Raw genomic sequence first — 12,994 nt, forward strand, 5'->3', positions numbered from 1 at the left:
AGGAAATTTGATATTTTCATTAATCACATTTTAAGTCATCATTTGAACCCGAAAAATAAAATTAAATAAAAATAAAAAAAAAACCACACTAGCAATCCTGAGGCCTGCTCTTATTTTTTCTACAAATATTTTTGTACTATAAAGTATAAGAGAACCATAACCCAACACTAGGGAACATAAGTTGTCTGTTCAGAACACAAAACAGCGCAGTTTCTTAAAGCCTATTTTGTTAACTTAAATACCAGTCAAGCCCTGTGCATAGTACATATTACAGTTTTACAACTTATGACCTGAACTTTGAGATGAAGTCTAGAACTAGTGACGGTAAAAATCACAGTACACTGATCCTGCTGTGTGAACACTAGTGTTAGCTGGGTTTCTCAGCGCTGCTGGGAGGTGTTGGTGGGAAGAAGTGCTCCAGGCTTTCTGACTGTTTCTCCTGAGCCTCTTTCTGTAAATGAGAACGACAAAGACTTGAGAACGGTTAAATGCACCTGGCTGAAACAATGCCACTGCAGAACCAAACGAGCACAACATGCTGATGATTCTGTTCCTCTCATACCACCTCTGAACTTCAACATCCATTGACTGCATTGATGTCTATGATTAATATGTGACCCTGGAGCACAAAAGCAGTCGCTGGGGTATATTTGTAGCAATAGCCAAAAAAACATTGTATGGGTCAAAATTATCGATTTTTCTTTTATGCCAAAAATCATTAGGACATTAAGTAAAGATCATGTTCCATGAAGATATTTTGTACATTTCCTACCGTAAATATATCAAAACTTAATTTTTGATTAATAATATGCATTGCTAAGGACTTCATTTGGACAAATTCAAAGGCGATTTTCTCAGTATTTCGATTTTTTTTGCACCCTCAGATTCCAGATTTTCAAATAGTTGTATTCTCGGCCAAATATTGTCCTATCCTAACCTGAAAGCTGAATAAATAAGCTTTCCATTGATGTATAAATCTCAATTTCACAAAATCGACCCTTATGACTGGTTTTGTGGTCCAGGGTCACATATTAGTTAAGCACTAGACCCACCAGCATGCAGAGGTAGTCCCCGTGTGTCTGAATGTTGTGTCTGTCCTCAGACGGCACTTGGCCAAATTCCTTCAGCTGTGCGCTCTTATAACACATCAAGGTCTCCACGAAAGGAGCCATCCAGTTCACACACGTCTCAATGGCCTCCCACTTCAGTCCTGTGTGGAGGACAAACACTTCATCTGATCTACGCTGAGACACATCAACATGTTCAAAACTGCTACTCTTCACACTCTGCTCAGTAAAAAAAAAAAAACTACAATGCAAATTCTGATGCAGTTATATTTATTTTTAAAAATGTATGTTTGTAATTAGTAACTACGTAAGAACGTGTGTGCCGTTTATGGCAAAACGTCCAAGGTATGTTTTCCAATATGTCACTAATGTTAATCAAACAACAAAACACAGCTTTAACAAAGATTCATCTAAGTTTAATTCATAGTGAACACTATGCAGTGTTATTTTACACTTATTACATTTCTGTACATTGAATACTACTGTTTATTTGATCTATGCTTGTAATTTGTGTATTTGTTCTTTTTTTCTTTCCCTTTTTTTTTTTACTGTCGGTTCACATCATGTTTGAACTTTCTTAGGCTATAGTTTTTGCTGTGGTATACAGGGGCGTGTCTACGTGGTGGCACCGGCCCCCCCCTGAAATTTGGCTGGCCACCCCAGGCGGATTCATCTAAGTTTAATTCATAGTGAACACTATGCAGTGTTATTTTACACATTACATTTCTGTACATTGAATACTACTGTTTATTTGATCTATGCTTGTAATTTGTGTATTTGTTCTTTTTTTCTTTCCCTTTTTTTTTTACTGTCTGTTCACATCATGTTTGAACTTTCTTAGGCTATAGTTTTTGCTGTGGTATACAGGGGCGTGTCTACGTGGTGGCACCGGCCCCCCCCTGAAATTTGGCTGGCCACCCCAGGCGGATTTCCTTCACTCACACAAAACTAGACGTGTGCTTTTAACATACATCGGTCCACAGACACCCCCCCCGCATCGTTCCGCAAACATCGTTCCCCCCCCCGGGACACCCTCTTTTGAGCCAGTGCCCCCGACTGGCCCCCCATTTAAAATGCTCTAGACACGCCCCAGGTACTTTAAGTAATAAACGGAAAGCAAAGTTACATTGATATAAAATAAGTGGCATTAATGTTTTTGTTTGTTCACATTGATGTTCAAATTAAATCATCTGATTTGTGACTACTTTATGTACTGCTAAAACACTGCAGGTCACATTCAGAAGTTGTAGTGATGCTTTCATTTCCAAGAAAGAATGTGAAACATATATTGGTTATATAATTTACATGTTAAAATATTTTAAAATATAATTTTAAATGATTTTACACACTTAAGTCAATATCGTATCGCATATTGAATATCGCATTATTTAACAAGGTATTGCATATCGCATTTTTCTTCAATATGGCACAGCCCTAGCTTATATAACAGTAGACCTTGCAAATTAATGTCTTACCCGATACTTTTTGGACAACATCAGCTGACATGAAGTGGCAAAAAGCAGCTGCTGCTAAGACTCCGTATTTAAAGTCCAAAGAGTTGATATCAAGGATGCACAAATCCAAGAGCTAAAACAAACAACACAAGCTGTCAAGATATTTTTATTAGATAATTTAATAGTGTATAATGGTGTGTGGAAAGCGTGTGCACCTGTGTGATCTGAATGTAGGTTTCCTGAGGAAACTGCGCCACTAATAGATTGGTGAGATCGTACAGTGAGGCGATCTGAATGTAGAGCTTCATCCACGAGAGCACAGTCTCTGGACAAAGATCCCAGTTTAACGCCTGTCGAGTACATACAGACACGTTTAAATAGCACACTTATACACACTAAAAGAAATACTTTCTCATTTAATTTTTTATTAGATGTTTTTATGTTCCCTGTTTTCAACTTTACTACCTTGAGTCATCAAGACCTTGCAATGCAAACATTAAAAACGGGCCCATTCGGTCCAGTAAATAATCGTTCAATTAAAAAAATTCATGATGTGAATGAGATTTGCCAGAAAATTGGTAATCAAAAATAAAGATGCATAAAATGCAACAAACTGAATTGTATATAATTGTTTTCAACATATGTTGTGTTTTTTATATCTATTTATCCATGTTTTGACATTTTATTGATAAAACTTATTTTTTTTCATTTCTCTAATGATTTTTGCATCCTCATATGAAAGGACACAGAACCAGAAGTGATTTCTCTGTCCACACCTTCAACATGATCAGCTCCATCTGCAGGATCTCCTCCTCCAGACAGGCTCCGTCAGACACATAAGCCAGCTCAGTGATTTGTGGAGGATATATTTCCTGTAAGAACAAGGAACATGCAGTGATTTGCAGTGATCTATTTCCCATGCAGACAGTAGGTCAAAATGAGATTAATTTATATTTGACACAGCATGCTGCTTGCGTTTAGAGTGGACTGTGAACTGTAGGTTAACATCACAACTTAACAAGTGCCTAAATCAAGCATGTGATCAAAACAAAGTAAACACAATCTTTTAAAGGGGTGGTTCACTGGTTTTGGGTGCAGTCTAACATGTTAATGCTTCGTTTAAAAAAAAAAAACGCATTATTTTTCACATAATTTACCTTTATTCCACACCGCTCTGTCCCTTCTTTGAGAAACGCACTGATCATTTCCTGCTTTTATGAAGCCCCTCCCTCAGAAATAGGCGATGGGCTCTGATTGGTTAGCTAGCCCAGTGTGTTATGATTGGCTAAACCGCCTCTAGCGCGTGTCTAAACGTCCCGCCCCTCACCTCAGCAGCATGTGCTCCAGTTGTATTGTAAACAAGGCGTTGTTAATATCGCTTATCAGTTTGAGCCCGATTGAGAAGCAGAGGATATTATTGAAGAGGATCGTGCAGAACCTGGCTGCACATGGCTTTTAATGGTAGGCCTATGGTTTTTGTTTGTTGTTGTCTCATACTTTTAGATACACTGTTATTTGTAAATGCTATTGCTTCTGTTAGCTTTTAATATACGGTTTTATCCTGATTAAAGCTTTAATACAGTACGGCAAATGCACGTGCGTCCATGTTTAATGCTTCTCATAGCTATGTGAAAATAAGTGTATAATTGTAACAGTTCATTGTTATTCATAGATTATATTGAGCAGAGAGTTATTAAACACTTGTATACCTCTATTTTGGAGGAGATGAACAGAGCAGTGATTCCTATGAGCTGCAGCTGATCCTTCTGCACATCACTTTGGGACAACATGTACCTGTCAAAGAAGTCCTGAGCCAGGTAGAAGGTCTGTCTGTGAAGTGTGTACGATTCGCACACCTACAGAGAGAGAAAGATGAAGAGCTGGAAGATATTTCTACAACCAGTTACTGACTCTAGTTGACTAGTCGATTCAACTTGTGATGTTTTGATGTTTTTTTTGCATTATCAAGGGAATAAACTAGAGAAAATGTCTGGGAGAGGGATTCTCTGACAAGTTTAACAAATGCAATGCTGAACTTCAAATCAGCTGCTGTGAGCAAATGCTCCTTTTAGTACTTCCTAACCAGGAGTTTAAGCTTAAAACCTATTCACAAAACTCTTAAAGCAAGTTTTACTAAAGAACTCTTAATATAAGAGTAGACCTCATTGCTATAGATTGCTATAGATTATGATATAACAAGGTCATATTCAGAAACCAATGAAACAGGATGTGAAGTAAACAGAAGAGAATGACAAAATAATGATCCACATAACAGAACATAAACCTGACAATAAAATCTATTAGGCTATTGTTAGCCTATGTATAACTGACTGGACAAGAGACTTTCTATTGATATTTCCACCTGTGCATTCTAGACGGAATGTCAGTCAGTCAGTCTTTAAACCGTTTGTTCAACTACACGTTCAAAAACGCTGATTCATTCAAAGAGAGACATAATGAAACACTGTTGAAATCATTTTAACTTTGAGCGCCACGTTAGAAGGCTCAGCTGACCAGCAATGCGTCGATGCTAAGACAGAGATTTGGCTTTCCTTGGACATGACTACCTATTTTCACAATATATATATGACTCGCAAGTAATCGCACATGCTCAGTTGATCTCTCTCTCATTCGCTGTCTGTTTAGGCTTGTTAAGTGCAAATCTGCGGAGCATGGTACACATTATGTTATCATTACTAACTTGTTTAATATTCAGTCCACATTCATGAAGTGTAAAACGAGAAGGGCATAACCTTACGAAAAAAGAAAACATGCAAAAATCGTGGTTGCTGCGGTTCTCGCATTCCTCTGTGGTTTGCTCGTCAATAGTATTGCGATATTGCGGTTATCGTGACAGCCCTAGACACCACACCCTGTTTTTACAGCATCAAACAACTAATAAAAGCAAACTGATTAAGAAAAAGAACACTTGAACATACATCATAGGACTGCTGGATTATGGCAGAAATCATAATAACGATTATTTTGGTCAATAATGTAATCACGATTATTTAACATGATTATAAGTGGGCCACATTGACCAAAACTTTATACGAGTGATTTATTTAACGATAGCGATATATATCAAACATATATTTTCTGTAAATAAGGTTGCTGACATCTACATTTTGGAGACATTTAGAGATTTTGAGAAATTTCACAATTCTCAATACCACAGCAAAATACTACGGTAACTAATATTAGTAAAAAAAAGAAAAAAAAGTCCTCAAATTATTGAAAATAATTAAACAGTCAGTAATAAAAAAAAAAGCAAAGGATAAATACAATAGAAAAAAAGATACAAATGGAACAAACAGTGCTTTAAAATTTTCATGCAAGTCTAAAGTATTCAACAGCCTATTACAGAAACTGAATAATTGAATGTAAAATAAAATAGAATAGTCTTCACTAAGAATTACACTTCCTTTGTTTCTTATTAAAGCTACAAAAGTCCCTCAGTCAAGAGCAGCGAGTGATTTTCTCTTTGTCTTTTGTTGTTTGATTAATATGAAGCAAACAGTCAGCAGCAGGAATATTAGGCTGCTGTCACTTTAAGAAACGCATGGATCCAGTTTACGGTTACACATGTATTTTCATTCTCAACTGTTTATGTTCACATATTACATAACTGACGAGAGTTTATGTGAATAATCACCAAGTGCTGCATTTTGACACATTTTAGCATGTATCTGACCGTTTATGCGCGCACCTTGAGCTAAAAGTTGACTTTGTCCGTGTTCTGTTCCGTCTCTGAGTGCATGCACAGAAAACCTTCTGAGGAACAGTGCTCTTTCGCGCTTTTAAAACACGATTAAATCAATCACGTCCCATTTTGCAAGTCACGTTACTCATTCAAAGAGAGACATAATGAAACACTGTTGAAATCATTTTAACTTTGAGCGCCACGTTAGAAGGCTCAGCTGACCAGCAATGCGTCGATGCTAAGACAGAGATTTGGCTTTCCTTGGACATGACTACCTATTTTCACAATATATATATGACTCGCAAGTAATCGCACATGCTCAGTTGATCTCTCTCTCATTCGCTGTCTGTTTAGGCTTGTTAAGTGCAAATCTGCGGAGCATGGTACACATTATGTTATCATTACTAACTTGTTTAATATTCAGTCCACATTCATGAAGTGTAAAACGAGAAGGGCATAACCTTACGAAAAAAGAAAACATGCAAAAATCGTGGTTGCTGCGGTTCTCGCATTCCTCTGTGGTTTGCTCGTCAATAGTATTGCGATATTGCGGTTATCGTGACAGCCCTAGACACCACACCCTGTTTTTACAGCATCAAACAACTAATAAAAGCAAACTGATTAAGAAAAAGAACACTTGAACATACATCATAGGACTGCTGGATTATGGCAGAAATCATAATAACGATTATTTTGGTCAATAATGTAATCACGATTATTTAACATGATTATAAGTGGGCCACATTGACCAAAACTTTATACGAGTGATTTATTTAACGATAGCGATATATATCAAACATATATTTTCTGTAAATAAGGTTGCTGACATCTACATTTTGGAGACATTTAGAGATTTTGAGAAATTTCACAATTCTCAATACCACAGCAAAATACTACGGTAACTAATATTAGTAAAAAAAAGAAAAAAAAGTCCTCAAATTATTGAAAATAATTAAACAGTCAGTAATAAAAAAAAAAGCAAAGGATAAATACAATAGAAAAAAAGATACAAATGGAACAAACAGTGCTTTAAAATTTTCATGCAAGTCTAAAGTATTCAACAGCCTATTACAGAAACTGAATAATTGAATGTAAAATAAAATAGAATAGTCTTCACTAAGAATTACACTTCCTTTGTTTCTTATTAAAGCTACAAAAGTCCCTCAGTCAAGAGCAGCGAGTGATTTTCTCTTTGTCTTTTGTTGTTTGATTAATATGAAGCAAACAGTCAGCAGCAGGAATATTAGGCTGCTGTCACTTTAAGAAACGCATGGATCCAGTTTACGGTTACACATGTATTTTCATTCTCAACTGTTTATGTTCACATATTACATAACTGACGAGAGTTTATGTGAATAATCACCAAGTGCTGCATTTTGACACATTTTAGCATGTATCTGACCGTTTATGCGCGCACCTTGAGCTAAAAGTTGACTTTGTCCGTGTTCTGTTCCGTCTCTGAGTGCATGCACAGAAAACCTTCTGAGGAACAGTGCTCTTTCGCGCTTTTAAAACACGATTAAATCAATCACGTCCCATTTTGCAAGTCACGTTACATGATTTTACTGATTTGCACGTGAAATTGGGTTTTTATGGAGGAGCAAAAGCACACCGCTGGAAAGGGGGTGCAATAATAGTTTTATCTTGATTATTGTATTTTCATAATCATTGGAGACCGAAATCGAAATTGTATTTCGATTAATTGCACTGCTCTACTACATAAGCATGCTAAGAACTACTTAAAATTACAGAAAATATTTTTGGAAAAAAATATTTGAAGTGTAATTTGATTGTTTAGTTTGTCTCAGGTCCCATTACATTACACGGAGAGGGCGGGGTTTATGACCTATACTGCAGCCAGTGACCTGGGGGGCGATCGAGACGCTCTGGCTTCACTTTTCAGGACTCGTGTGGCATGCTTGGTTCTAACATGTTTGGTGTTAACTACTTCATGTTTGGTCTCATCTGCCGGTTTATGAACTGAATAGAAATGCACTATATTAATATCCTAATGTACAATCTAGGAACTACTGCTTAAACGTATATTGAGGAGAATATGTTCACACGCTTCTACCTTCTAGTATCTAGATCTCCACCCATTTGCCTCCAGGTTTATGGTCTTTTCCTTCAGTTGGTTTTGGGTGTTTGTAATCCACTCATGTTTAACGATGCTTTGCTCAGGGTATTAAGAAGTGAAATTAACTTGATCTGGGAGATCCTACATTGAATCTAACATTTTCCAATCAGTTCTCTTTGACATGCAAACAGGGGTTAAATAAATAACAGCTTTAATGGAGTCAGATTATGTTGCAGTCAGATAAATATATGAATTATATGTCATCCTTTTTGTTCTTTCCTTTAATCAATAAAAAAAGCATACAGTATATTAAATATTTGTCTGATCAATTAATTTTGTTACATTATTGAAGGGCTGCATTTAGCATTCAAATAATAAGCAAGGAATGCTTCTGGTGGACATCTGGTGGTCTCTAAACCAATAAAACCAGTGAAAATAGTTGAAAGAAAGAAAGAAAGACACTATATATGATATATATATTTCACATTCTCACTGTCTATAATGTTACGTCCACAGTAGGGATGCACGATATTGGATTTTTGCCGATATTTTTCAGCTCTTTTTGGCCGATAGCGATGCCGATATATTTCCTTTTGTTTGGAAACAACACCAAGTCTCTCCTGTGTGGAAATTATAAGCAAACTATTTTTAATTTTGGTTAGTTTTTAACAAGAACTTGTTAAAATTAAATAAACAATAATGAAGTTCTTTTATAATGACAGTACACTGAAGCTTTGAAAATAGCTTTACATAAACTATATATCAATCGCTGCATTTTTTCCCCGAGAAAGATGCAGTAGTAACCTGAACATTTTATTTTAAGATTTAACATCTGTAGATGGTCTAAAGCAAAAGAGTTGTAAAAATTCTGAAAATCTTTTAGAGCTCATAATTTGTTTAAAAAATATAACATATTACACATTAATGAATAAATCAGTATATATAAAATTATTTAATTTACAAGTGTCATGTTTGTGATTTAAAAAAAAATAATTAATGTAAGCTTTAGCTTCTGACCTTTAAATCAAAACATACTAATGATTTTATGACATCAATTACTGCTTTATTTAATTAGAATCAGTCTAAATCAGGGGTGCCCAAACTCAGTCCTGGAGGGTTCTGCAGAGTTTAGCTCCAACTTGCCTCAACACACCTGCCACGAAGTTTCTAGTATGTCTAGTAAGAGCTTGATTAGCTGGTTCAGGTGTCTGATTGGGGTTGGAGCAAAACTCTGCAGGACACCGGCCCTCCAGGACCGAGTTTGGTCACCCCTGGTCTAAATGTTATTTGTGTATTTTACTTTAATTTTATTAAAAGTAGGCCAACAGCGCCCCCTACGGAATTAAAACTCCTTACCGAACGGACATTAGGACACGGGGGAGGCTGCCGTGCATCATTCTGTATGTGCATTCTCAGTTTAAATGCAGCGATCCTACAACAGTGAATCTAATCATTATTCAGGCAAAACTTTGCTTCAAGAATGAGCCACAATGCTGACATGATCTAATCGCACTGTTGACGTGATCTGATCGCTAGCACACCCTGAGCACACGTGAGTTAATGTATTCCTCTTATCGGCAAGATATCGGGCCGATGCCGATATGTACATTTAAAGCCATTATCAGCCGATTCCGATATCGGTTCGATAATATAGTGCATCCCTAGTCCATAGGGACATATTTTTAATTTGCTGCTGGTGTCCCGGTGTTTTCTCTTTGTGTCTCCTGTTGCTCCTCCCACTATCCACTTCACAGGTTTTGGGAGTGCCACTTTATTTGGGTTCCAGCTCGTTAAGGTGTAAGTGGAGCAGTATTTAAGAACCCAGAGAGAGGTCCAAAGGGGAGAGGCTTTCATCTGAGAGACTGTCATCTTCCAGTCCTAGCTAGGGCTGGGTATCGAGTTCGATAATTTTTAGGCACCGACCGAATTGCCTCGATACCATCGAGTATCGAAAAACGTACTGTCGTTCAGTACCAAATTTTGATACCTAAAGGGTTAATCTCATCAGTGTCAGTGAGCCAATAAAAGCCCAGGTATACTTCACTTTCCGCGTTCCGTTCCGTCTTGCGCTCAGACGAGCTCGACACAGGTGCAGTTTGACTTGCGCTCTGTCTCAACTTTCACCTCGCGTATGCGCTGTTGTACGTGGTCGCGGACGGGGTGCGCGGCTGTCCGCGAGCCCTCCTGATGACAAAAATGACATGACGCGGACGGCCGAAGTATACTTTGGCCTTAAGCCTGCAGCACTAGCCGGTGTGTTCGACTAGAAGAGGTGCGGCGCAGATCGATCAGTGTTTGACATCCGCGAGAACGATTCGAAAGTGCACGGAGCAGTCTGCTCTCTTTAGCTCTCGTGGTACTGTAATACACCGATCGGTCTGCACAGTCGGTCCGCGTCAAGTCGAACACACCTACTAGTTTACACCGGTTACACTCAGAGATGTGGCGCACACGTGAGGCTGTAGTGTGAATGCGTCCCAGCCCCCTTAGATGTAAGGCTACATTTACACTGGTGCATTTATGTTTTAAAATGAAAACGATCCTCGCCATACTGGCGTTTCAAGCCGGCTTTCCACTATCTCAGACAAGCGACAGACCGGTCATTCAGTCATTCATTTCCAATGGAGAATAGAGCAGGAGCTGCGTGGAGTTCCGTTCATATGCAGATGTCCGTTCATACTAATGTTACATGACCGAAAGCGCGTTATGTGAACATTCATGCAAACTGTAGCATCCTGCTACATAAGATAATAAATAAGATTTATATTCCGCTTTTACTCAAAACTCACTTTAAACCGCCATCGAGTGTTTGTAATAACTTCTGATTGCCGTCTAATGTGTGTTTTGGCCATGTAATGTTGCTTAAATTAAATATGTACGGTGGCCGAGAAGTGCAGAGCAAATCACAATTCTGAAAACAAAATAACAAATGCAAATGCAAGTCTAAAAAACAAAACAACAATTCAGAAAGCACAACAACAATTCAGAAAACATTATAACAAGTCAGAAAACACAACGACAAATTCGAAAACAAATTAACAAGTCAGAAAACACAACGACAAATCAGACAAACCGGAAGAGGTAGGTATAGTTGAGATGGCGCCATTGGTTTGGGATTACTCACCGCTGAGTGGACGAGACATCTGTCAATCAACATATACAGCAAGAACCAGCCGAAGAACAGTCGTGGTAGAAAGTTCGGAGATGGTATTAAAGTAGCTCAGTTTAAATGTATTGTATGAATTGCCCTTACTATGGAATAAAAAATACGGAGTGTCTATTTACATTTAGTTAAAAGTCAATGTAAGTCATCAGTTCCAGTGGCGCAGATGGATAAGTGTGTGTCATTGGCTTTTTGACGCGATTGACCCGGGTTCGAGCCCACCTTTTGCCAAACTTTTTTTCCCTCCCTTTTCAAATCTCGTATTAGCAATGGATTCTATTTACACTAAGTGAAAATAGCAGTATTTTTAGCAATATGCTATTTACACTAAGTGCAAATACCTATTTACACTATGTTAAAATAGCAGGATTTCTACTATCAAGTATACTACTTGTTGCAAATAGTGGCAATTATCTGCACTTCAGTATTGTAGTACATTATAAAACAGTATGCAATAATAACGTATTGAGTGTAAATTATCATTTTAATTATTAAATGAATGCCACCTTATTGGTACAATAAAGCCCTCCCTACACCTACCCTAACCCTACCCGATACTTTATTTTAAACTTTTTGATTATTTCCTTAATTTTTATTGAAAATAAATGCCTTTACGATGTGATACGAGATTTGAAAAGGGAGAAAAAAAAGTTCGGCAAATGGCGGGATCGAACCCAGGTCGATCGCGTCAAATAGCCAAGGGCACGCACTTATCCATCTAAGCCACTGGAGCTGATGATTTACAACTGCATTTAACTAAATCTAAATAGACACCCAGTATTTTTTATTCCAGAGTAAGGGCAACTCATACAATACATTAAATCTGAGCTACTTTAATACCATCTCCAAACTTTCTACCACGACTCTGCTGTTCTTAGGCTGGTTCGTCCCTGTATACGTTGATTGACAGATGTCTCGTCCAGTCAGCGGTGAGTAATCTCAAACCAATGGCGCTGTCTCAAACTATACCTACCTCTTCCGGTTTGTCTGAATTGTCATTGTGTTTTCTGACTTGTTATAATGTTTTCTGAATTGTTGTTGTGCTTTCTGAATTGTTATTTTGTTTTTTAGACTTGCATTTGCGTTTGTAATTTGTTATTTTGTTTTCAGAATTGTGATTTGCTCTGCACTTCTCGGCCACCATAAATATGTGAGTCAGAGCAGCGATCATGGAAGAGAGAACACAAGCAGACAGCGCTGGAAGCTGCTAATGCTCATCAGTAAATCAGTGGAAAATAAATAGAAATCATGATTCTGTCCGAGCTATGCATTTAAAAAGAACACTAACTAGTGTAAATGTAGCCAAAATGTAACAGATGTGTAAACTGAAGACTATTTGAGCTTTATTAAAACTATTTGCACTGATTTATTGTGTTGGTTACATTTTGTTCCTTTGTGCAGTGGCTCAGGAGAAGATTCTTTGAGTTTGTATAAACATCAACAAGCTGAAAAATAAAACCAAAAGTTTTTTTTTTAGATAATGTAATCTTGTTAAAATTGATTTCATAAAATTGGTATAGAAAAAAGTAT

The 12,994-nt window shown here is 37.4% G+C and overlaps 1 protein-coding gene across 1 annotated transcript in view; it reads right to left on the minus strand.

Moving 5' to 3' along the window:
- The window catches only part of LOC107563207 (G1/S-specific cyclin-E2-like), a 22,461-nt gene continuing 9,467 nt past the window's right edge, over positions 1-12,994 (minus strand). Inside the window, exons 5-10 of the mRNA XM_016248014.1 lie at positions 4,231-4,377; positions 3,298-3,393; positions 2,737-2,871; positions 2,543-2,654; positions 1,053-1,210; positions 1-451 (exon numbers count right to left, since the gene is read on the minus strand). Coding sequence (XP_016103500.1) covers positions 368-451; positions 1,053-1,210; positions 2,543-2,654; positions 2,737-2,871; positions 3,298-3,393; positions 4,231-4,377 — 732 coding nt within the window. The 3' untranslated portion in view covers positions 1-367. The remainder of the gene's footprint in view (positions 452-1,052; positions 1,211-2,542; positions 2,655-2,736; positions 2,872-3,297; positions 3,394-4,230; positions 4,378-12,994) is intronic.

Source organism: Sinocyclocheilus grahami, unplaced genomic scaffold (assembly GCF_001515645.1).
Source record: "Sinocyclocheilus grahami isolate Dianchi unplaced genomic scaffold, SAMN03320097.WGS_v1.1 scaffold862.1, whole genome shotgun sequence".
In the NCBI taxonomy this organism is placed as follows: domain Eukaryota; kingdom Metazoa; phylum Chordata; class Actinopteri; order Cypriniformes; family Cyprinidae; genus Sinocyclocheilus; species Sinocyclocheilus grahami.